The sequence below is a fragment of the Pogoniulus pusillus genome, chromosome 7 (assembly GCF_015220805.1).
Source record: "Pogoniulus pusillus isolate bPogPus1 chromosome 7, bPogPus1.pri, whole genome shotgun sequence".
Lineage (NCBI taxonomy): Eukaryota > Metazoa > Chordata > Aves > Piciformes > Lybiidae > Pogoniulus > Pogoniulus pusillus.
Window position 1 is genome coordinate 37,683,718 of NC_087270.1, and position 24,690 is coordinate 37,708,407.

The following is a 24,690-nucleotide window of genomic DNA, read 5'->3' on the forward strand; positions in this document are numbered from 1 at the left end:
GTAACAAGTGGAGGAAGAAGTGTAGGGGCACTTCAGCTGAGCTGTGTCCTCTTTGGAGAGAAACATCCCTTAATTTCCTGCAGGTCTTCCCCTGATGTTTCCCTGTTGGCTGCTATTGCCTCAGGAGCCCTTGCCTCAGCTCTGTGAGACTGCTGGTGTGCTGCTGTGTCCCCATCGTGCTTCAGGACAATGGACTGAATGCTCTTACTAGCCCCTCCATTCCCCCAACCCTGGATTGGGAACAGTTTTCTTTCACATAGAAAGCTGCTGCTGATGTCCCTCTTCGCACCTAGTTTAAAGCCCTGTGAAGCATCCCCTAAGACCCTCTTCCTGCTTCCACGAAGGTGTCTCCTGTTGGATGCCAACAGCCCTGCTGCTGTGTAGCTCAGTGCTAATAGTGTCTAGGCTCTGGTTTTAATGAGACAGAACAAGTTTCACATAGTAGAAGGATCAACAGTGTAGGAGTAGCCTTACTCCTCAAAGTTCAATCTCCAAACTCCCACACCGTGGAGCTGGGATACTTTTACTTCTGGGACAGATTTGCTTCCAGGGCTTCCACGATGCATGCAGCTGAAGGGCGCTTCTTGGGGTCCTCACTGGTGCAGACAGAGAAGAGATCAATCATCTGCTGGTAGGACTGGTCCAGTTCCTCCATGTTGAGAGCTGGGCGGGTTCCCAGGGCTTCATAATATGCTTCCTCATCAAAGGAGTCTTCATCAAAGGATTCATCTGGGCAAAAAAGGTGGTGAAGGTGGTGAAAGGATGCTGGAAACTGCATGGGGCTTGGAGCTTTGCTCCCTGGCTGCCCCTTATCCATCATAGAATAATGCTTTCCCATCCAAACCTTTCTAGGCCAACCCACCCTGCAGTCAGCAGGGACATCTTCATCTAGAGCAGCTTGCACAAAGCCCCATCCAACCTGACCTGGAATGGTTCCAGGGATGAGACATCTAGCAGGCTTTCTGGGCTGCAAGTGCACGATGCTGGCTCATCTCCAGCATTTCATCCACCAGTAGTCCCAAGGCCTGCCTTGCAGGGGCGTGGTGGGATATGACCTTCCTGTCAAAGTCATTATTCTTTTCTTAGCAGTATCTACTGCCTAGGCTACATCATGACTTTGACTTAAATCACTTAATTTGAATCCCAGTATGGTAGGGGTTGGAAGAGACCTCTGGAGTCCTGCTAAAGCAGGGTCATCCCACAGCAGGTTTCCCAGGAGCACATCCAAGCAGTTTGAAATCTCTCCAGGAGGCTCCACAGCATCTCTATGTAACCTGGTCCAGTGCTCCAATGCCCTCGCAGGAAAGAAGCTTCATATGGGACCTCTGGGTTCAAGTTTGTGTCTTGTCCCTTGTCCTGTCATTAGGCTGAAAAGAGTCTGGTGTCATCTTCTCGCCCTTCAGATCCACTCTGAAGCTGTACCTACCCCTGCTGAATGACTGCAGGGCTGGCTGGGGAAATACTCTGCAGGCAGGAGGTGCTGAGAGCAACAGAGTGGAAAAATCCTCTGGCTGCCTGGAGACTGAGTTACAAACACAGCCTGTGGGGCTGTGCCAGTGTGAAGGCTGCATGGAGCAAGAGATTTCCCTGCACAGCCTGCAGACTGAGTTACAAACACAGCCTGTGGGGCTGTGCCAGTGTGAAGGCTGCATGGAGCAAGAGATTTCCCTGCAGGCCTGGAGACCAAGTTACAAACACAGCCTGTGGGGCTGTGCCAGTGTGAAAGCTGCATGGAGCAAGAGATTTCCCTGCACAGCCTGCAGGCCTTTCAGCTTTGTCTCACCCCAGGGCACAGCTCTGGCCACAGGCAGTGTCTAACATGCCCCTGCCCATCCCACCTGTTCCCTCTGTGTAACTCCAACAAGAGGATGGACAAGAAGGCCAGCAGCATCCATGTTTGGATCAGCAACAGTGTGGCCCAGCAGGACTAGACTGCCCCCCTGTATTGGCACTGGTGAAGCCATACTTTGAATCCTGGGTTCAGTTTTGGCCCACTTGCTCCTTCCAAGGACACTGAAGTGCACACCCAAAGAAAAGACAAGACTGGATGAGGCATTTAGTGCCATGGTCTGCATGACTGGATAGGGCTGGGTGCTAGGTTGGAGTGGATGATCTTGGAGGTCTCTTCCAACCTGGTTGATTTTATGATTCTATTATTCTAAGAAGGGCAGAGAAGCTGGTGAAGGGCCTAGAGCACAAGTCTGGTGAGGAGCAGCTGAAGGAACTGGGGTTGTTGAGCATGAAGGAGTCTCAGGGGAGACCTCACTCTTGACAACACTCTGAAAGCAGATGGGGGTTGGTCTTTTCTCCCAGGGAACAAGCAACAGGACAAGAGGAAAAGGCCTCAAGTAGTGCCAGGGGAAGTTTAGGTTAGACATGAGGAACAATTTCTTCCCCAAAAGGCTTGTCAAGGGCTGGGGCAGTGGTGGAGTCCCCATCCCTGAAGGGACTGGAAAGCTGTGTAGGTGTCAGGCTGAGGGATATGGTTTAGTGGTGACCTGGCAGTGCTGGGTTAATGGTTGAACTTGATGACCTTCAAGGTCTTTCCTTACTTGAACCATTGTACAATTCAATGACAGATCCCCACTTGGGATTTGGGCAGGAGATGACCAAAATCTCAACTGCAGGCGTTTGGCTGCTGGGGTACAGGCCCAGCACAACCTAATTCCTTTAGCTTTTTCTATCCCAGAAGACACAGGACAAGGGGTAGCAGGCAGTAACTGGAACCCAGCAGGTTCCATCTGAAGATAAGGAGAAACTTCTTTCCTGTGAACCAACTGGAGCCCTGCAGCAGGCTGCCTCAAATCTCCTTCTGGACCATTTCAAGCTAATGACATCCCTCTCAGAGTACTAAGAGAGGAAAGAATTTCTAGAAGCAGCAAGGTAGAGAAACAAACCTTCATCGTTGGAGTCACTGCCCAGGTTGAGGTGGGGCACAGAGAGGGTCATCATTTCCCAGAGGGTCAGCCCAAAAGCAAAGATGTCAGCCTTGTCAGTGATCACTCCATCGTCCTGCAGAGCCTCCCTGGGCTTCCAGGGCTCCGTGCCAATGTAGCACATCTCAGGGTCGCTCACTGGAAGGAAACAATGTGGGTCAGGGTTGAGTCTGCCCAGCCAGCCCGGCCTGCTCAGGTCTCTCTATAGAGCCTCCCAACCTGCCAGCAGCTCAACACTGCCACCCAGCCTGGTGAAATCTGCTAACATCCTGTGGGTGCCCTGATAAAAGATATGCAGAACAGGTCCCAGCACTAAGCCCTGGGGATCACAGGGTGTTAGGGGCTGGAAGGGACCCAAGGAGATCATCGAGTCCAGCCCCCCTGCCAGAGCAGGACCACACAATCCAGCACATATCACAGAGGAACACATCCAGACAGGCCTGGAAAGGCTCCAGAGAAGGAGACTCCACAACCTCCCTGGGGAGCCTGTTCCAGTGCTCTGGGACACTTACAGCCAAGAAGTTCCCCCTTGTGTTGAGGCAGATCCTCCTGTGCTGCAATTTACACCCATTGCTCCTTGTCCTATCCCAGGGAGCAGTGAGCAGAGCCTGTCCCCTGCCTCCTGACCCCCAGCCCTCAGATATTTATAAACATTTATCAATTCCCCTCTCAGTCTTCTCCAGACTAAGCAGCCCCAGGTCCCTCAGCCTCTCCTCATAAGCCATGCCTTCCAGTCCCCTCATCATCCTCATAGCCCTCTGCTGGACCCTTTCCAGCAGATCTCTGTCCCTCTTCAACTGGGGAGCCCAAAACTGAACACAGTATTCAAGATGAGGTCTCAGCAGAGTAGAGGGGCAGGAGAACCTCCCCGTGATCTGCTGGACACACTTCCTAATACACCCCAAGATCCCACTGGCCTTGGCCACAAGGGCACATTGCTGTGCCATGGCTAACTCTATCCAAGTGGGAACACCACTTGTTAACCAGCTGCCAGCTGGATTTATCTCCATTCACCACACCTCTCTGGGCTCAGCCGTGCAGCCTGTTTTTAACCCATCCAAGCCACGAGCAGCCCATTTCTCTGGGAGGATGCTGTGGGACACAGTCTCAAAGGCTTTGCTGAAGTCCAGGGTGACATATCTAGAGCCTTTCCCTCATCCACTGTCACCTTGTCAGAAGGAGATCCACATCAGTCAAACAGGACCTGCTTGCTGCTGTTTGTGAAACAGCAAAGCCCATTCTGTAGTAGGAAGCAAACACCAAAATCCCTCAATACTTCCCAGGCTGTTGAACTTTAATCCTTGGCTGCCACATGGACAGGGACTCAGCCTCTTACACCACCAGTGTAAGGCTCACCACGGGGAAGCAAAACCTAAATCAAGGCTAGGTGGAGAACTTACTCCTGTTAAATCAGCCCAGGGAAGTGATACTTTTAGAGGGGCATAGACTTGCTGGAGCAGGTCCAGAGGAAGGCTGCAAAGATGCTCAGGGAGCTGGTGCACCTCTTCTATGAATACAGGCTGAAAGCACTGGGGCTGTTCAGCCTAGAGAAGAGGAGGCTCTGGGGAGACCTTAGGGTTACATTTCATTATCTGAGGGAGGCCCACAGGAAGGCTGGGGAGGGACTGTTTAGAAGGGCTTGGAGCAGTAGACTGAGGGGCAGTGTTTTGAAACTGGAGCAGGGGAGATTTAGGTTGGACATCAGCAGGAAGTTCTTTACAGTGAGAGTGGTAAAACACTGGAACAGGCTGCCCAGAGTTGTGGTTGAGGCCCCATCCCTGGAGACATTTAAGATCGTACTTGATGTGGCCTTGGGCAGCCTGATCTACTTGGAAGTGTCCCTGCTGACTGCAGGGGGGGTGTTGGACAAGATGACCTTTGAGGGTCTCTTTCAACCCAATGCAGCCTGTGAGATTAGGCTAAGGCACTGCCTCCAGGCTCTTGCTGCTGATAAAAGGGAATAATGAAAACACAGCAAAGCTAAAACGAGGAGGCTGAGGCAGGCTCCAGCGCCGCCTGACTCGGCAGAGGAAGGCACTGTCATGAACCCCCTGCACTCCTGCTGTTTGCAGCCAAGCCACGACGCCATCAGACATCTGCTTCTCATTCCAGAGGTCTTTACAACGCTCACAAGCTGGCTTGTGCTTCCTTCCAGCCCTACGAGAGAGGTTCGTTTACTTAACTCCCTGGCAAGAGCATTTCCTCAACAGGGCTTGATCCTAGCATCCTGTGTACTCCTGCCCCCAGGAGCAAACGGCTCAGAACAAGAGAGATGTCACAGCTCTGGAGAGCCTCTCAATGGTGCAAACCTCAAAGCAGTACTTTCCTCGGAGGACATGGAGGGGGTTAAGTGTGTTGGCTCTGCTTACAGAAACACATTCTCCAGAGCTGTGACATCTCTCTCGTTCTGCTTACAGAAACAAACTCCAGCAACCACTAAGGATTCAGTTCCTCTCCCCGGCCAGCTCTACCTACCGGTCATGTTCTCATCCAGGGGCAGAGATACTCCCACATCGCAGATCTTGATGGCTTCAAAATCGCCTTTAATCACCACATTGGGGGATTTGATATCTCCATGGAGCAGATACTTCTCATTGTGAAGATACTAAGAGGCAGAGAGGAGACGTTATCACCTGCTTTCAGTCACTGAGAGGTAAGGAAGAACCAGCATTTGGACAACAAAGCAACAGCTCGTTAACCTTTAAGGTATTTAAGCCTTAAGCACTTGAGGACACCTGTAACAAGCACAAAACACAGGGCAGGTTGTCACAGCCAGCCTAGTTTGAGGGATTTATTGGTTGCCTGTTACTGAGAGGCTGTGAGAAGCTTCTCTGCTTTTCTTATTGTTGCTACAAGTGCGTGAGAGTTAAGGTACAAAATTAGCTGGTGGCCGTGGTCGTCTACATTATTCAGGAGCTCAGAGCTGTGAGGCTGGAGCAGCTTTACCCTGACCAGGATGAGGCTCAGAAGCTGTGGTGTGGTTTAGAGCACCACTTGCAGACATTCTGTTTCCCTTTAAAACAGAAAGCATCAGAGCAGCAGCTGCTGAGGCAAGGTGCCTGAGCACAACTGCCTGGTAGACACAGGCACAAAGGAGCTGTTTTCACTCTCAGCCTGAAAGAGTTGGGGGTTCTCAGCATGGAGAAAAGAGAGTCCTGGAGACACTTTCTCGTGGCCTTGCAGTTCTTAAAGTGGTCTGTCAGAAAGCTGAGGACAGACTGCTCAGCAAGGCCTGTTGTGACAGGACAAAAGGTGATGGTTTAAAGCTAAAAGAGAGGAGATTCAGCCTAGATAATGTCTAAGCAAGGATTTTTTTTGCAATGAGGGTGGTGAGAGACTGGTCCAGGCTGCCCAGAGAGGTGGGAGATGCCCCAACCCTGGAACCATTCCATGTCAGGTTGGATGGGACTCTGAGCAACCTAGAATCATAGAATCATCCAGGTTGGAAGAGACCTCCAAGATCATCCACTCTAACCTAGCACCCAGCCCTGGCCAAGCAACCAGACCATGGCACTAAGTGCCTCAGCCAGGCTTGGCTTCAACACCTCCAGGCACAGCAACTCCACCACCTCCCTGGGCAGCCCATTCCAATGCCAATCACTCTCTCTGACAACAACTTCCTAACAACATCCAGCCTAGACCTCCCCTGACACAACTTGACACTCTGTCCCCTGCTTCTGTTGCTGCTTGCCTGGCAGAAGAGACCAACCCCACCTGGCTACAGCCTCCCTTCAGGTAGCTGTAGCCAGCAATGAGGTCAGCCCTGAGCCTCCTCTTCTCCAGGCTGAACAACCCTAACCTGCTCTAGTTAAAGAAGTACTCTGCTGACTGCAGAGGTATTGGACTAGATGATTACTAAGGGTCCCTTCCAACCCCAACCAGCCTGTGATTTCAGGATCCCCAAAGCTATTGTTGCAACAACAAGAATGCAGGAGCCAGAGGTTGGCCAAGTAGCAAACAGGGACAAGCAGGTAGCCCCTTACAGGGCAGAACATTCATGATAAAAGCAAACCAAACTGTGGCAACCCTTTTTGGATTCAATCTCCTCAAGCTTTGGGGCTCAGTTTTCAACCCAGTTTGTAAAAGTTTGTAACCCTGGTTAAAAAACAACCCAAACAAACCCAAACCCAAAGCATCCACCAAGGCCTTATACAAAACTGTGATGGGCTGAGTTGAATCTGATGTTGATATTCAATTCCATGTTGATGTCATGCCAGCTTCAAAACGAAAGTGCTGGCTGGAGCACAGTATCATGGGGCTTGGAGTTCAGAGTGTAACATAAGAGCCTTCCTGCTCTGGTTGCTGCTTTCAAGCTCTAGGTTTGGGGGCTGCTCTTTGCCACTGGTAAGGCTGTGGAAGGTCACTGGCTCCTGCATTTTGCTGTGCTCTCCTGCAAACAGGCTGTGGTCACTGTGCATTACATCAACTCATAAAACTCTCTTTATCTCCACCCAAGGATTTGTGGTGTTCCTTTCCCTCCCAATTGTGTGTAGAGAGAAAGCCTTGGCAGAGGAGGCTGTGTTAACCCAGAGCAGGGCTTGGGTAGGCAGGCTGTGTTAACCCAGAGCAGGGCTTGGGTAGGTAGGCTGTGTTAACCCAGAGCAGGGCTTGGGTAGGTAGGCTGTGTTAACCCAGAGCAGGGCTTGGGTAGGCAGGCTGTGTTAACCCAGAGCAAGGCTTGGGTAGGCAGGCTGTGTTAACCCAGAGCAAGGCTGGGCAGGGCAGGCTGTGTTAACCCAGAGCAAGACTTGGCAGGGCAGGCAGTGTTAACCCAGAGCAAGGCTTGGCAGGGCAGGCTGTGTTAACCCAGAGCAAGGCTTGGCAGGGCAGGCTGTGTTAACCCAGAGCAGGGCTTGGGTAGGCAGGCTGTGTTAACCCAGAGCAAGGCTGGGCAGGGCAGGCTGTGTTAACCCAGAGCAAGGCTTGGGTAGGCAGGCTGTGTTAACCCAGAGCAAGGCTGGGCAGGGCAGGCTGTGTTAACCCAGAGCAGGGCTTGGGTAGGCAGGCTGTGTTAACCCAGAGCAAGGCTTGGGTAGGCAGGCTGTGTTAACCCAGAGCAAGGCTCGGCAGGGCAGGCTGTGCTAACCCAGAGCAGGGCTTGGCAGGGCAGGCTGTGTTAACCCAGAGCAAGGCTTGGCAGGGCAGGCTGTTAACCCAGAGCAGGGCTTGGCAGGGCAGGCTGTGTTAACCCAGAGCAAGGCTCGGCAGGGCAGGCTGTGTTAACCCAGAGCAGGGCTTGGGTAGGCAGGCTGTGTTAACCCAGAGCAAGGCTCGGCAGGGCAGGCTGTGTTAACCCAGAGCAAGGCTCGGCAGGGCAGGCTGTGTTAACCCAGAGCAAGGCTTGGCAGGGCAGGCTGTGTTAACCCAGAGCAAGGCTCGGCAGGGCAGGCTGTGTTAACCCAGAGCAAGGCTTGGCAGGGCAGGCTGTGCTAACCCAGAGCAAGGCTCGGCAGGGCAGGCTGTGCTAACCCAGAGCAGGGCTCGGCAGAGCAGGCTATGTTAACCCAGAGCAAGGCTTGGCAGGGCAGGCTGTGTTAACCCAGAGCAGGGCTTGGCAGGGCAGGCTGTGTTAACCCAGAGCAAGGCTTGGCAGGGCAGGCTGTGTTAACCCAGAGCAAGGCTCGGCAGGGCAGGCTGTGCTAACCCAGAGCAGGGCTCGGCAGAGCAGGCTGTGTTAACCCAGAGCAAGGCTTGGCAGGGAAGGCTGTGTTAACCCAGAGCAAGGCTTGGCAGGGCAGGCTGTGTTAACCCAGAGCAAGGCTTGGCAGGGCAGGCTGTGCTAACCCAGAGCAAGGCTTGGCAGGGCAGGCTGTGTTAACCCAGAGCAAGGCTTGGCAGGGCAGGCTGTGTTAACCCAGAGCAAGGCTTGGCAGGGCAGGCTGTGTTAACCCAGGACAGAAACACTGCAGCATCTTCTCTCCATAGAATCACTTTGGTTGGAAAAGGCCTTTAAGGCCCTTAAGTGTTAACCCAGCACTGCCAGGTCATCACTGAACCATGTCCCTCAGCACTACTTCCACACAGCTTTTAAACCCCCTCCTGCTCTAGGGTAGGGTGTCTCTGGCCATGGCAGGGGGGTTGGAACTGGATGATCCTTGTGGTCCCTTCCAACCCTGACTGATTCTATGATGGTGACTCCATCACTGCCCTGGGCAGCCTGGTCCAGGCCTTGACAACCCTTCCCATGAAGAAACTGTTCCCAACATGCAACTTAAACCTGTGATTCCACACAGAACAGGTAGACCTCACATTAAACTTACCTTCAACCCCCTTGCCATGCTCAAGGCAACTTTGGAGATGGTGGCAGCAGGAAAAGGGCCCAACTTTTTTGAATTTCTTTCTTCAATCAAGTCATTGAGAGATTTTTCTCCTCCATACTCCATGGCCAGACACATGCTTCCATCGTTGGCCTTGGTGAACGCACGGTAACCTTCCAACAGAGATTGCTTTGTTAGAGCTGAAGTAACACTAACGTGCCAGAGCATTTGAAACTGCAGCCTTGGTGCTTTGCCCTCTATTGCAAGAGGGCTGTGGAGATGCTGGAGTGTGTCCAGAGCAGGGCCAGGAGGATGCTCAGAGGGCTGCAGCAGCTCTGCTGTGAGCACAGACTGAAAGAGTTGGGGCTGTGCAGGCTGCAGAAGAGGAGGCTCCCAGGTGACCTTCTTGTGGCCTTCCAGGATCTGAAGGGGGCTACAAAAAAGGCTGGGGAGGGACTTTTGAGGCTGTCAGGGAGTGGCAGGACTAGGGGGGATGGTGCAAAGCTGGAGGTGGGGAGCTTGAGAGTGGAGGTGAGGAGGAAGTTGTTGAGCATGAGAGTGGTGAGAGGCTGGACTGGGTTGCCCAGGGAGGTGGTTGAGGCCCCATGGCTGGAGGTGTTTGAGGCCAGGCTGTGTGAGGCTGTGTGCAGCCTGCTCTAGGGTAGGGTGTCCCTGGGCATGGCAGGGGGGTTGGAACTGGCTGCTCCTTGTGGTCCCTTCCAATCCTGGCTGGTTCTATTATTCTAGGTCTTGAACATCTCCAGAGAGAGAGACTCCACAACTGCCCTGGGCAGCCTGTTCCAGTGCTCTGTCACCCTTACAGGGATAAAATTCCTCCTCATGTTTAAATCAACCTTCCTATGCCTCAGTTTCCACCCATTGCCCCTTGTCCTGTCATTGGGCATCACCCAGCAGAGCCTGGCTCCATCCTTCTGACACTCACCCTTTACATCTTTATAAATATTGATGAGGTCAGGAATGTCCACAGCAACCACATGCCACAAATCTGGTCAAAGTCAAGGAGCTCCCTCCTCTAGGAGGGCCCAAAGACACCCACAAAATCTCACCATGGTTGGGTTGGAAGGGACAACCCCTTTGCTAAAGAAGGGTCACCCAGAACAAGTTGCACAGGATTAAGTCCAGACAAGGTTGGAATCTCTGCTGATAAGTAAACTCCACAACCTCCCTGGGCAGTCTCTTCCAGTGCTTCAGCACCCTCACAGGAAAACAACTTCTTCTCAAGTTCAGATAGAACCCCCTGGGTTCCATTTTGTGTCCATTGCCCCACCTGGTACTTCTCAGGTCAGCTCTGCACCCTGTGCCAGTGGACAGGGAGGTTTCTCCTGATCTTTGTAGGACAGAGACCCAGCAAATGAGGAGCAGAGGATGTGCAGGACCTCAGGTTGTGCCAGGGCAGGTTTAGGTTGGACATAAGCAGCTATTTCTTCCCCTGAAAGCGTTGTCAAGCTCTGAGACAGGCTGCCCAGGGCAGTGGTGGTGGCACCACTCTTGGAGGGATTTACAAGCTGTGTAGCTGTGGTGCTGAGGGACATGGTTTAGCAGTGGTCAGTCCTGGGTTAGTGGTTGGACTCGATGGTCTTAAAGGTCTCCTCCAACTGAAACAATTCCAAGCTGCAAAGAGGAGGAGCTGCAGAAGTGAGAGAGTGTGCAGAGATGTTTGTGGAAGCCAAGCCCTTTTCTCACAGGGTTCAGGCTAACAACCTGGCATGGAACCTCTCTTCCTCTCCATTTTACCTCTATCAACAACATTCCTCAGGTGGAGTAAGAAACGACAAACTCTTGCATAACAACGTGGCAGAAATCTTCTCCCATGAATGAATACACAAACACAGTGAGATGTTTGCAGTGTCAGATCTTTGGCTCTCCAGAAGCAAGGCAGAACACTGTGGGGATACAAAGTTCCTTGCATGCAGCACCTTGCCCCAGTGACCACGCTGAGGTGGGTTTAAAGCACAAACAAAGGGATAAATTCAGACCAAGCTGCTCTTCTGTCTGCCAGCAGAGATCTATACACAAGATGAGAGCAGGAATTAAACAGATTGAAGCAGGTCTTTGAAATATTCCTGCCACTGAGAGCCAAGAATGTGACAAAGCCTCAATTGTCACTCCAAGGTGTGTCATCTGAGTGGGATGTGAAGCCTCACTCTGCAAGCAGAATCCACCCCAGTAAGTTATGCCCAATCCTACTAGTTCCAATGTAAACTGCCTTGTGAGTCCCAATATAACCACTTCTGGTGGGTACCTTGCCCAGATAACCACCTCTCAGTGACTGAAAAAAAGACCTCAACATGTGACAAGGCACCCAGGGGCTCCAGCCACAAGCCAAACTTTTGGGCAAACCCCATCTCTGTGTTTCTGCCTGTCACACACATGGCAGCAAGGTGGGATCCCTGCAGTCTGGGAGCTACTGCATGCCCCAACAGCTTCTTAGCTCTCCAGCATGGCAGCAAGGTGGGATCCCTGCAGTCTGGGAGCTACTGCATGCACCAACAGCTTCTTAGCTCTCCAGTGTGGCAGCAAGGTGGGATCCCTGCAGTCTGGGAGCTACTGCATGCACCAACAGCATCTTAGCTCTCCAGCATGGCAGCAAGGTGGGATCCCTGCAGTCTGGGAGCTACTGCATGCACCAACAGCATCTTAGCTCTCCAGCATGGCAGCAAGGTGGGATCCCTGCAGTCTGGGAGCTACTGCATGCCCCAACAGCTTCTTAGCTCTCCAGCATGGCAGCAAGGTGGGATCCCTGCAGTCTGGGAGCTACTGCATGCCCCAACAGCTTCTTAGCTCTCCAGCATGGCAGCAAGGTGGGATCCCTGCAGTCTGGGAGCTACTGCATGCACCAACAGCTTCTTAGCTCTCCAGTGTGGCAGCAAGGTGGGATCCCTGCAGTCTGGGAGCTACTGCATGCACCAACAGCTTCTTAGCTCTCCAACGTGGCAGCAAGGTGGGATCCCTGCAGTCTGGGAGCTACTGCATGCCCCAACAGCATCTTAGCTCTCCAGCATGGCAGCAAGGTGGGATCCCTGCAGTCTGGGAGCTACTGCATGCACCAACAGCATCTTAGCTCTCCAGCCTGGCAGCAAGGTGGGATCCCTGCAGTCTGGGAGCTACTGCATGCACCAACAGCATCTTAGCTCTCCAGCATGGCAGCAAGGTGGGATCCCTGCAGTCTGGGAGCTACTGCATGCACCAACAGCTTCTTAGCTCTCCAACGTGGCAGCAAGGTGGGATCCCTGCAGTCTGGGAGCTACTGCATGCACCAACAGCTTCTTAGCTCTCCAACGTGGCAGCAAGGTGGGATCCCTGCAGTCTGGGAGCTACTGCATGCCCCAACAGCTTCTTAGCTCTCCAGTGTGGCAGCAAGGTGGGATCCCTGCAGTCTGGGAGCTACTGCATGCACCAACAGCATCTTAGCTCTCCAGCATGGCAGCAAGGTGGGATCCCTGCAGTCTGGGAGCTACTGCATGCACCAACAGCATCTTAGCTCTCCAGCATGGCAGCAAGGTGGGATCCCTGCAGTCTGGGAGCTACTGCATGCCCCAACAGCATCTTAGCTCTCCAGTGTGGCAGCAAGGTGGGATCCCTGCAGTCTGGGAGCTACTGCATGCACCAACAGCATCTTAGCTCTCCAACGTGGCAGCAAGGTGGGATCCCTGCAGTCTGGGAGCTACTGCATGCACCAATAGCTTCTTAGCTCTCCAATGTGGCAGCAAGGTGGGATCCCTGCAGTCTGGGAGCTACTGCATGCCCCAACAGCTTCTTAGCTCTCCAATGTGGCAGCAAGGTGGGATCCCTGCAGTCTGGGAGCTACTGCATGCCCCAACAGCTTCTTAGCTTTGATCAGCAAGAGTGTGGCCAGCAAGAGTAGGGCAGGGCTTGTCCCCACCCTGTACTCAGCATTGGAGAGGCTGCATCTCAAATCTTGGCACCTTACTGCCTCCAAAAAGGAGATTGAGGGGCTGGAGCATGTCCAAAGAGCAATGAAAGTGGTGAATGGTCTAGCACACAAATTGTGAGGAGCAGATGAAGGACTGTTTAGCCTGGAGAAATTGAGGCTCAGGAGAGACCTTCTCACTCTTTACAACTTCCTGAAAGGAAGTTGGAGCCAGGTGGGGCTTGGTCTCTTCTCCCTAGGGATAAATGACAAGTGGAAACAGCCTCAAGTTGCACCAGAGGAGGTTTAGGTTGGAAATAAGGAACAATTTCATCCCTGAGAACGTTGCCAAGGCCTGAGCAGGCTGCCCATGGCAGAGTTGGAGGGATTGAAAAGCCATGCAGATGTGGTGCTGAAGGACATGATTTAGTGGTGACCTGACAGTGCTAAGTTAACAGCTGCACTTTATCTTAAATGCCACTGACAATCTAAATGATTCTATGATTTGATTAGGAAGCTCTCAGGACTCACCTTGACCCTACCCTGTACAGCTGCAGACCAGACACAACCTCACAGCCTCACTCCAGCAGCCTCTCCCATGGGAATGAGGTTCCTTGCTGGGTCTGCTCTGCACTGGAGCAAGCTATGGATGAGCAGATTTGCCCTGAAAGACCCAGATCATCCCACCACAAAAACAAGGAGATACCTTGAACCCTCCATGCCACACTAGGGTAAGGTGGGGAACGGTGGACGCAGGTAGAACAGAGAAACCCTACAGCAGCCTCGTGTCCCACCAGCTGGGAGTCCAGAGTCATAGAATCATAGAATCATAGAATCAACCAGGTTGGAAGAGACCTCCAAGATCATCCAGTCCAACCTAGCACCCAGCCCTAACCAATCAACCAGACCATGGCACTAAGTGCCTTATCCAGGCTTTTCTTGAAGACCCCCAGGGACAGTGCCTCCACCACCTCCCTGGGCAGCCCATTCCAATGCCAATCACTCTCTCTGTGAAGAACTTCCTCCTAATATCCAGCCTAGACCTACCCTGGCACAACTTCAGACTGTGTCCCCTTGTTCTATTGCTGGTTGCCTGGGAGAAGAGGCCACCCCCCACCTGGCTACAATGCCCCGTCAGGTAGTTGTAGACAGTAATAAGATCACCCCTGAGCCTCCTCTTCTCCAGGCTAAACAGGCCCAGCTCCCTCAACCTCTCCTCATAGGATTTGTGCTCCAGGCCCCTCCCCAGCTTTGTTGCCCTTCTCTGGACATGTTCCAGCACCTCAACATCTCTCTTGAATTGAGGGGCCCAGAACTGGCCACAGTACTCAAGGTGTGGCCTGACCAGTGCTGAGTACAAGGGCAGAATAACCTCCCTTGTCCTGCTGCCCACACTGTTCCTGATCCAGGCCAGGATGCCATTGGCTCTCTTGGCCACCTGGGCACACTGCTGGCTCATCTTCAGCTTACTGTCTATCAGTACCCCCAGGTCCCTTTCCTCCTGGCTGCTCTCCAGCCACTCAGTCCCCAGCCTATAGCGCTGCTTGGGGTTGTTGTGGCCAACTCCAGGAGCTTGATTTGCCCTTTAAGTGACAGATCTCATGCTGAAAACTCACCCACAATGTTGGGGTGCTGGAGATTCTTCAAGATCTTGGCTTCCTCGTTCAGTCTCTGCTGGTAGATGCTCTGCTGGCGGCTGTTGCATTTGGCATTGATTTTCTTCACAGCCCACGGGGAGTGTGACAAACCTCTGGGAGATCTGCATGGGAAAAGCCACAGCATCTCAACACCACTGGAAGGTAGCACCACCCTTAAAGCTCACAGAGGTCACCAAGGAGCTTCTTCTGAAGAGCTGCTGCCTCTGTTTTGTGAAATAAAGGACACTGCAATAAATGCACCCAACTTGATACTGATTCTTCTTGCCAAGTGGAGGAGGCTCAGCATGGAGAGATAAGAGACTTGCCCAGCAGCCCAAAGAATGGACTCCAGATATCTGATTTCCAGGTTAAGGAAGGGATAATGGGTTATCCCAAAACATGCTCCTTCCCAGCACTCAGGACAGCTGGAAATCCCAGTCCTTTCTCAAGGGGGAAGATCAGTAACAGCAGCATTTTCTTCCCAGAATCATAGAATCAACCAGGTTGGAAGAGACCTCCAAGCTCAGCCAGTCCAACCTAGCACCCAGCCCTGCCCAACCAACCAGACCATGGCACTAAGTGCCTCAGCCAGGCTTGGCTTCAACACCTCCAGGCACAGAGACTCCACCACCTCCCTGGGCAGCCCATTCCAATGCCAATCACTCTCTCTGCCAACAACTTCCTCCTAACATCCAGCCTAGACCTCCCCTGGCACAACTTGACACTCTGTCCCCTTCTTCTCTTGCTGCTTGCCTGGCAGCAGAATCCAACCCCACCTGGCTACAGCCTCCCTTCAGGGAGTTGCAGACAGCAATGAGGTCAGCCCTGAGCCTCCTCTTCTGCAGGCTGCACACCCCCAGCTCCCTCAGCCTCTCCTCACAGGGCTGTGCTCCAGGCCCCTCACCAGCTTCCTTGCCCTTCTCTGGACACCTTCCAGTACCTCAACATCTCTCTTGAATTGAGGAGCCCAGAACTGGACACAACACTCAAGGGGTGGCCTGAGCAGTGCTGAGTCCAGGGGCAGAATAACCTCCCTTTTCCTGCTGCCCACACTGCTCCTGATCTAGGCCAGGATGCCATTTGCTCTACTGCCCACCTGGGCACTGCTGCCTCATCTTCAGCTCCTCTCTACCAGCACCCCCAGAGTCCTCTCTGCCTGTCTGCTCTCAGCCACTCTGTCCCCAGCCTGTGGCGTTGCTTGGGGTTGTCTTCTTGCTCAGAGATAGATCATTTCCCAATCCCTTTATTATTCCAGAGGGAAAATCAATGCCAAGCCCTCTTCCCAGGCACCACAGCACCCCTGTGCTCTCACACTCACCTTTTCATCAAGTAGACATTGACTCCAGTGCCATATCCAAGCTTCTGCATGAAGGGAGAGGCAGGGATGGTGACACAAACTGGGCCCCCATCTTAGAAGAAAGAAGAAAACAGCCTCATGAGTGACCTCAAACAGCAACATCTTACACTGAAATTCAAACTCCCATCCCACCAAACTGTCATGGGCCACCTCATCAGGTTCCTCACTGTGAAGAGCTGTGCAATCTTTTATAGAATCACAGAATCAAGCAGGTTGGAAGAGACCTCCAAGCTCAGCCAGTCCAACCTAGCACCCAGCCCTGTCCAGTCAACTCTTGAATTGAGGATATCTGTCCCCATCTTTCTTATAGTCCTCCCTCACCTCCTCAAAGGCCACGAGAAGGGCTCCCCAGAGACTTGATTTCTCTTCTGCAGGCTGCACAACCCCAGCTCTCTCAGCTTGTCATCACAGCAAAGGGCTTCCAACCCTCACACCATCTTTGGCCCTGCACCAACAGGCCCAGGATTTTCCTGCACTGAGAACCCCAGAGCTGGACACAGCACTGCAGGTGGGGTCACACCAGAGGGCATCAGAGGGGCAGAATCCCCTCCTTCAACCTGCTGGCCTGAAGCCTGATCTTAAACCCCAGCTTTATGGATGCTATCAGCTATCCAAGCACTTGTACAGCGTTGAGACCTCTTCTGCTTTTCCAGAGAGCAGGCTGAGGGTGCACAAGGAGCTGGGAGGACACAGATAACCTCAAGTGACAACAGGGACATGCCAGACCGTGTTGTGCTCAGCAGTAAAGCTGGGGAGGAGAAGGAAGGGGAGACTTCTGAATCGATGGCATCTTTCTTCCCAAGTCACTGCTCTGTGAGATGGGGATGGCCAAAGCTCTGCACTCTCTGTTGCTAAGGCTGCACATTAAATGCTGGGTTCAGCTTCAGGCCCTCACTCCAAGAAGGACATTGAAGTGCTGGAGCACATCCAGAAAAGGGCAACCAAACTGCTGAAGTACCAAATCTCCTGAGGGAACTGGGGCTGTTCAGCCTGGAGACAATGAGGCTCAGGGGAGACTCCCTGAAAGGAGGTTGGAGTGAGGGTGGGGGTTGGTCTCTTCTCCCACAGCACCGATTTATCCCCCATCACCTCCCCACAGCAAAGTGCTTGGATCTCTGCCAGCCCCTCTGGCAAGATTTGAGGCTCACACCCAAACATCACTCACCAGGTTTCTGCCTGCAGGCCACATTCTTCGGGGTCTTGATGGCTTCCATCACTGCAAACTGGTCTGAAATTGCAGAGGAGAGGCTCGATGACAACAGCACCCCCTAAAAATAGAGGGAATGAACTGCAGCAGCCCAGTCCAACAGTCCACTGGCTGTGTCCCTGCCACACTGCCCTGCTCCCATCAGGGAATGAACCACAGAAGGGGTCTAGGGGTGGCTCTGGAACAATGCAAGTGCTGGGACTGCTGGCTTGAGGGAACTGGCACCCAGAGATGCAGCTAAGGTGAGGGGAAAACGCTCTCACCAGGGCAGGGGAGAGTGCAGTTAGCATCCTAGAATCATAGAATCAGTCAAGGTTGGAAGGGACCACAAGGAGCAGCCAGTTCCAACCCCCCTGCCATGCCCAGGGACACCCTACCCTAGAGCAGGCTGCACACAGCCTCACACAGCCTGGCCTCAAACACCTCCAGCCATGGGGCCTCAACCACCTCCCTGGGCAACCCAGTCCAGCCTCTCACCACTCTCATGTGCAACAGCTTCCTTCTCATGTCCAGTCTGAATTTCTTCATCTCCAGCTTTGCTCCATTCCCCCCAGTCTTGCCACTCCCTCACAGCCTCCAAAGTCCCTCCCCAGCTTTTTTGTAGCCCCCTTCAGATCCTGGAAGGCCACAAGAAGGTCACCTGGGAGCCTCCTCTGCTCCAGCCTGCACAGCCCCAACTCCTTCAGTCTGTGCTCACAGCAGAGCTGCTGCAGCCCTCTGAGCATCCTCCTGGCCCTGCTCTGGACACTCTCCAGCATCTCCACAGCCCTCTTGGAATAGAGGCTCCAGAGCTGGCTGCAGTACTCCAGGTGGGGTCTCAGCAGAGCACAGCAGAGGGGGAGAAATCCCTCCCTGGCCCTGCTGGCCACACTTCTGCTGCTGCAGCCCAGGCTCTGCTTGGCTTTCTGGGCTGCAGGTGCACACTGCTGGCTCAATCTGCTCACTCAACTCCTCCTGCTGCGATACTATCAGCAGCTGCTTCTAGCTTCAGCCATTCTCTGGAGTTCAAACCAGCTGAACTCTCTCTGTCCTCGTTGAAGGGGGAACACTGTGCCCTTAAACTGGCTTCTCTGCTCTAATCCAAAAGAGTCGAGGAGTTCGTGGTTCAGAAATGCTCCTACTAAACCACAGCAGGGGACTGTGAGGAGCTGCAGACATGCAAAGTCTGGGCACCATAGTGCCAACCTCCCCGCGGGGCAGAGGGGAAAGCAGAGGATGTGAGAATGGCTCAAAGGAGGGGAAAGCTTTGGGACTCCTGATTCGTCTCTCTTAAGGGCTCCTAAAGCAGGGCATCGTGGAGAACATGATGTGTGCCCCGTGCATGGCAGGGAGGGCTGGAACTAAACGAGCCTTTTGGTCCCTTCCAACCTTGACTGATTCTACGATTCGAAGGGCACCACGGCTGGGGTGGCACACGGTGGGGAGGGCTCGGGAGTAACGAGGAGGTTTGCCGGGCAGCAGAGAAGGCTGCTGGCTGCCAGGCTGGCGGGGAAAAGGGAGGGGGCTCAGGTTGGGGTGGGTCAGGGCTGCCATCTCTGGGAGGGTCACAGATGGCAGCAGAAGATGACTCCAGGCTCCGACCTCCGGGGGTGAGGCAGGTTCCAAGCTGGAGGGAGGGGAGGTGGTGGTGGTGGTGGTGCAGAAGATGACTCCGAGGCTCAGGAGGGGTCTCAAGGGGCAGCTGAAACTCCCTGGGTCCCACTCGAGGTTGTGCGAGGAGACTCGGTCAGAAGAAGCCGAGGATGCTTCCCCCCCCACCCCCTCCCCCCGGTATGAAGGGTTCCCAACGCCCGGCCCCGGGCAACGATCAGACTCCGGGGGCTGCCGCCATCCCCATCCCCATCCCGATCCCCATCCCCATCCCGATCCCGATCCCCATCCCCATCCCCTGCCCGATCCCCATCCCGATCCCGATCCCCATCCCCTGCCCGATCCCGATCCCCTGCCCGATCCCCATCCCCATCCCCATCCCCTGCCCGATCCCCATCCCCATCCCCTGCCCGATCCCGATCCCCATCCCCTGCCCGATCCCGATCCCCATCCCCATCCCCTGCCCGATCCCCATCCCCATCCCCATCCCCGTCCCCATCCCCTGCCCGATCCCCATCCCCATCCCGATCCCGATCCCGATCCCCATCCCCATCCCCTGCCCGATCCCGATCCCCATCCCCTGCCCGATCCCGATCCCCATCCCCATCCCCTGCCCGATCCCGATTCCCTGCCCGATCCCGATCCCCATCCCCATCCCCTGCCCGATCCCCATCCCCATCCCCATCCCCGTCCCCATCCCCTGCCCGATCCCCATCCCGATCCCGATCCCCATCCCCATCCCCGTCCCCATCCCGATCCCGATCCCGATCCCGATCCCGATCCCGATCCCCATCCCCATCCCCTGCCGTTACCTGCCGCCGCCGTTTGAATCCGGAGCGCGGGAGCGCCGCTTTCCCCTCCCCTACGGTGGCCGCGGGCGGACAAACCGCGTCAGAGGGCGGAGCGAGGCGCGGTGGGGCGGGCCCCCTGGGGCAGGCAGAGTCTGCATCCCCGAGGATGGGTGGAAGGGGCTCAGGGGTCTCCAAGCGCTTTTGTGGGCATCTCTGTGAGGTGCCCGCATCCTTGTGGGGGGTCTCCGTGGAGTCCTCAGCTGATGGGGGGAGGGTCTCTGTGGTGTCCCCAAAGGTTTGGAGGCTATCTGTGAGGGGTCCCCCAGACCTTGGTGGGTACAGGAGCAGGCACCAGGCTGTTTGGGAGAGACTCCATGGGGTTCTCAAGCCACTGATGGGGTCTGTGAGGCTCTCAACCCATAGGGAAGGGTCATTGTGGGGGCCTCATGTTCTTAGGGGGGGTGATTGTGCCTCTATTAGGTTCTTATCCCCAGGGATGACATATCTGTGAGGTCTCCAAAGCTTTGGGGCCATCTATAAGGGGTGTCCAGGGTCTTGGAGGGGGAACCAGGGTGTTTGAAGGGATCTCCTTGGGGTTCCCAAGCCCTTGGGGAGGTCAGTGTGGAGCACTCACACCTTTGCAGGAGGGGGTCTCTGGAGTGCAGCAGGGGCCCTAAGCCCTTAAGGAGGTCTCTGTGGGATCAGCAGACTCTTAAAGGAGGTCTCTGTGGGGTCTCAATGGCATTGCCAACCTCTTTGGGAGGCTCTTTTGGACACCTAGGCCAGGAGGGATGCTTCTGGGATCCAGCAGCATTCCCAACCATTTGGAGAGGGTGTTCCTGAGGTTTCCAAGCCATCTCTAGGGGGAGTCTCCGTGGCCTTGTGGATGATGTCTCCCAGGAAAAAAGTGTCTCTGTGGAGAGGCTTGAGGGGGAACTGAGGCACCCAAGGGTATGCTGTGCCCCAACCCAGCATGGAAGGCAAGGCTTGACCACCACTATGTATTCTTCTCAGACCCTTCTGACTCCTCATCTCTCTTTGACCCACCTCCCATGGCCCCCAGGCACAGCTGCCCCAGCAGGCACAGGTGCCTCAGCAGGCACAGGTGCCCCAGCAGGCACAGCTGCCCCAATAGGCACAGGTGCCCCAATAGGCACAGCTGCCCCAGCAGGCACAGGTGCCCCAGCAGGCACAGGTGCCCCAGCAGACACAGCTGCCCCAGCAGGCACAGGTGCCCCAGCAGGCACAGCTGCCCCATACAGGCACAGCTGCCCCATACAGGCACAGGTGCCCCAACAGGCACAGGTGCCCTAACAGGCACAGCTGCCCCAGCAGACACAGCTGCCCCAGCAGACACAGCTGCCCCAGCAGGCACAGGTGCCCCAGCAGACACAGCTGCCCCAGCAGACACAGGTGCCCCAGCAGGCACAGCTGCCCCAGCAGACACAGCTGCCCCAGCAGACACAGGTGCCCCAGCAGACACAGCTGCCCCAATAGGCACAGCTGCCCCAGCAGACACAGCTGCCCCCAGGCACAGGTGCCCCAGCAGGCACAGGTGCCCCAACAGACACAGGTGCCCCAGCAGGCACAGCTGCCCCAACAGGCACAGGTGTCCCATACAGGCACAGGTGCCCCAACAGACACAGCTGCCCCAGCAGGCACAGGTGCCCCATACAGGCACAGGTGCCCCAGCAGACACAGCTGCCCCAACAGGCACAGCTGCCCCAGCAGGCACAGGTGCCCCAGCAGACACAGCCGTAGAGAATAATAAAAAAGCATTTATTTCTCTAATGATAAAACCACTTCAGGAAGCAGAAGTGAGGTCCCTAGGGTTGGGCTGGAGCCCTCCTGGACCTCTCCCAGGCAGGTTGGGATGCCCACCCCCTGCATCACGGTGTCAGGCACTTCACGCCCGCGTCCTCGGCGTGCCCGCAGTTGGTCTTGCCCCAGCCGGAGAAGCTGCAGTGTGTGAGGCTCTCCTCTGTGCCACTGCAGGAGACATCGTCCATCCAGATCCTCCCTGTGCCTGCAGAAACAGTGGCACCATCACATCACCACCAGCTGCCCCTCGGTAGGTCAGTCAGAATGGAGGTTAGGTAGAAGTTCTTCACCGTGAGGGTGGGGAGGCACTGGAAGAGGTTGCTCAGGGAGGTGGTGGAAGCCTTATTCCTTGAGGTCCTTAAGGCTAGGCTGGATGTAGCTCTGAGCAGCCTGATTTAGTGGGAGGTGTGCCTGCCCATGGGGGACTCTGAGCAGCCTAGAATCATAGGATCATCCAGGTTGGAAGAGACCTCCAAGCTCAGCCAGTCCAACCTAGCACCCAGCCCTGGCCAAGCAACCAGACCATGGCACTAAGTGCCTCAGCCAGGCTTGGCTTCAACACCTCCAGGCACAGAGACTCCACCACCTCCCTGGGCAGCCCATTCCAATGCCAATCACTCTCTCTGACAACAACTTCCTCCTCACATCCAACCCAGACCTCCCCTGGCACAACTTGAGACTCTGTCCTCTTCTTCTGTTGCTGCTTGCCTGGCAGAAGAGCCCAACCCCACCTGGCTACAGCCTCCCTTCAGGCAGCTGCAGACAGCAATGAGGTCAGCCCTGAGCCTCCTCTTCTGCAGGCTGCACACCCCCAGCTCCCTCAGCCTCTCCTCATAGTGTTTGCATTCCAGTGTGGTCAACCAGCATGGTCATGGCCAGGTGATGGCAACGGTGGCTACCTGCTTTGGGGTTCCATTGCCTCCTTGGAAGCCTCAAGCAGCTGGAGAGGAGGCAACTCAAGGAGTTAAAAAGCCTACGTGGTCTGGGCAGGAACACCCCAACCCAACAGCCTGGGGCCAGAGGCCACCCCTCCACCCTCCAAAGTGTTCCTGACATTTCCCCTCTGTTTTCCAAAGCTTTTTTTTTTTTTCCTTTCCCTTTCTCTTTTCCCTCTTCTCCCCTCCCTTTTGTTCTTCTGAAGAGAAAATAGATCTGGAAGGTCACGCCTGGCTGAAAACCCCAAAGTGCTGGGTCAAAAACAACAAGTCCTGGGCCCGGGGCTGCGGTGCTGAGTCAGCGCCGGGCAGGGCGTGCGTGCCGAGGGAGCTGGGGCAGGGGAGGGAGCTGCTGGGCCAGGGCCATTGGTGTGCTTGCAGATGGTCCTGCAAGCCAGTGGCAAAAGGCTTGCAGACACTAGGCACTGGCTGTGCTGCAGAGCCTGGGGTTTGGCCAGGCTGGAGCTGCTCAGGCCACCACAGCCCGTGTTTGGCTGGGGGAGGACATCTGGATGCCTCCAGGCTCACTTTCTCTTCACCTAAGCAGAGAATGTCAGGGGCTGAAAGGAACTTTGAAAGCCCTGAGCAGCCTGTTCCAAAGTGTGACAATCCTTTTCATGAAGAAATTATTCCTCCTGTCCAGCTTAAACCTTCCCTGGTGCCACTTAACATCAACGCATTTCCACTTGCAGGTTGGAAGAGACCTCCAAGCTCATCCACTCCAACCTAGCCCCCAGCCCTGCCCAATCAACCAGACCATGGCACTAAGTGCCTCAGCCAGGCTTGGCTTCAGCACCTCCAGGCACGGTGACTCCACCACCTCCCTGGGCAGCCCTTTCCAATGCCAATCACTCTCTCTGACAACAACTTCCTAACAACATCCAGCCTAGACCTCCCCTGCCACAACTTGACACTGTCCCCTTCTTCTCTTGCTGCTTGCCTGGCAGAAGAGACCACTTATTGCTTGGGGGGAAGGGACAGAGCCTGACCTTGCTGCAACCTCCAAGCTTGTTGGCCACAACAAACCCAAGCAGCACTACCAGGCTGGGGACAGAGTGGCTGAGAGCAGCCAGGCAGCTGCTAAGTTGGACTGGATAAGCTTGGAGGTCTCTTCCAACCTGGTTGATTCTATGACTGTAATTGTGGGGAGGGAGAAGGTCTCATAGAATCATAGAATCATAGAATCAACCAGGTTGGAAGAGACCTCTAAGCTCATCCAGTCCAACCTAGCACCCAGCCCTATCCAGTCAACCAGACCATGGCACCAAGTGCCTCAGCCAGTCTTTTCTTGAAGACCTCAAGGGACGGTGCCTCCACCACCTCCCTGGGCAGCCCATTCCAATGCCAATCACTCTCTCTGACAACAACTTCCTCCTAACATCCAGCCTATACCTCCCCTGGCACAACTTGAGGCTGTGTCCCCTTGTTCTATTGCTGCTTGCCTGGGAGAAGAGCCCAACCCCACCTGGCTACAGCCTCCCTTCAGGCAGTTGTAGACAGTAATAAGGTCACCCCTAAGCCTCCTCTTCTCCAGGCTAAACAACCCCAGCTCCCCCAGCCACTCCTCACAGCCCCTTCCCCAGCTCCATTGCCCTTCTTTTGGGCAGGCTGCAGCCCCTCGATGCCCTCCTCGGAGTCAGACACCCCAAACTGTACCCAGCACTCCAGGTGCGGCCCCAGCAGTGCCCAGCAGAGGGCGACAGCCCCTTCTGGCCCCGTGCCGGCCGTCGGCGGCGCTTACCCTGCCCGAAGCGAGCCATGCGGTACACCTCCTTGGCGCCTCGGAAGCCCAGCATCCGGCACACCACGTCCCCGTCCTTCTTGTCCCACCCGTCGTCGCACACCGTGCCCCAGCGCCGCTCGTAGAACACCTCCACCCGTCCCTCGTGGGAGCCGGAGCCGTTCACCAGCCGAATCGTCCCCTCCTCGACGGCTGCTGCGGGGAAGAGAGAGGTTCAGAGAGGGCACAGTGCCCCGGCGGGGCGAGGGGAGGGGATTCTGCCCCTTGGCTCTGCTCTACTCAGACTCCACCCGGGGTACTGTGTGCAGTTCTGGAGCCCCCAGCTGAAGAAGGACATGGAGCTCTGCTCTGCTGAGACCCCACCTGGGGTACTGTGTGCAGTTCTGGAGCCCCCAGCTGAAGAAGGACATGGAGCTCTGCTCTGCTGAGACCCCACCTGGGGTACTGTGTGCAGTTCTGGAGCCCCCAGCTGAAGAAGGACATGGAACTCTGCTGAGACCCCACCTGGAGTACTGCATCCAGCTCT

At 55.1% G+C, this 24,690-nt stretch overlaps 2 protein-coding genes across 8 annotated transcripts in view; both read right to left on the bottom strand.

Moving 5' to 3' along the window:
- Nucleotides 1-395: 395 nt before the first annotated feature.
- Nucleotides 396-19,750, bottom strand: PBK (PDZ binding kinase). Of its 4 annotated transcripts, none has more exons than XM_064146589.1 (9): nucleotides 19,689-19,750; nucleotides 18,868-18,987; nucleotides 17,245-17,307; nucleotides 16,041-16,131; nucleotides 14,702-14,844; nucleotides 9,197-9,366; nucleotides 5,412-5,541; nucleotides 2,898-3,074; nucleotides 396-729 (listed from the first exon to the last, which is right to left on the bottom strand). In XM_064146589.1, exons 3-9 carry the CDS (start codon nucleotides 17,291-17,293, stop codon nucleotides 524-526), a joined length of 966 nt encoding a protein of 321 aa, XP_064002659.1. In that variant the 5' UTR covers nucleotides 17,294-17,307; nucleotides 18,868-18,987; nucleotides 19,689-19,750; the 3' UTR covers nucleotides 396-523. The 4 variants fall into 4 exon arrangements, with proteins under 4 accessions (XP_064002659.1, XP_064002658.1, XP_064002656.1 ...); XM_064146588.1 differs by having other exon boundaries at nucleotides 17,245-17,347; XM_064146586.1 differs by lacking the exon at nucleotides 18,868-18,987 and having other exon boundaries at nucleotides 17,245-17,347.
- Nucleotides 19,751-21,425: 1,675 nt separating this feature from the next.
- The window catches only part of SCARA5 (scavenger receptor class A member 5), a 38,780-nt gene continuing 35,515 nt past the window's right edge, over nucleotides 21,426-24,690 (bottom strand). For 3 of the 4 annotated variants that reach the window (XM_064146811.1, XM_064146808.1, XM_064146809.1), the window contains 2 exons: nucleotides 24,165-24,359; nucleotides 21,426-21,693 (listed from right to left, as the gene is read on the bottom strand). In XM_064146811.1, the coding sequence (XP_064002881.1) occupies nucleotides 21,557-21,693; nucleotides 24,165-24,359 (332 nt within the window). In that variant the 3' untranslated portion in view covers nucleotides 21,426-21,556. The remainder of the gene's footprint in view (nucleotides 21,694-24,164; nucleotides 24,360-24,690) is intronic. The other variant, XM_064146810.1, reaches the window with a different exon arrangement.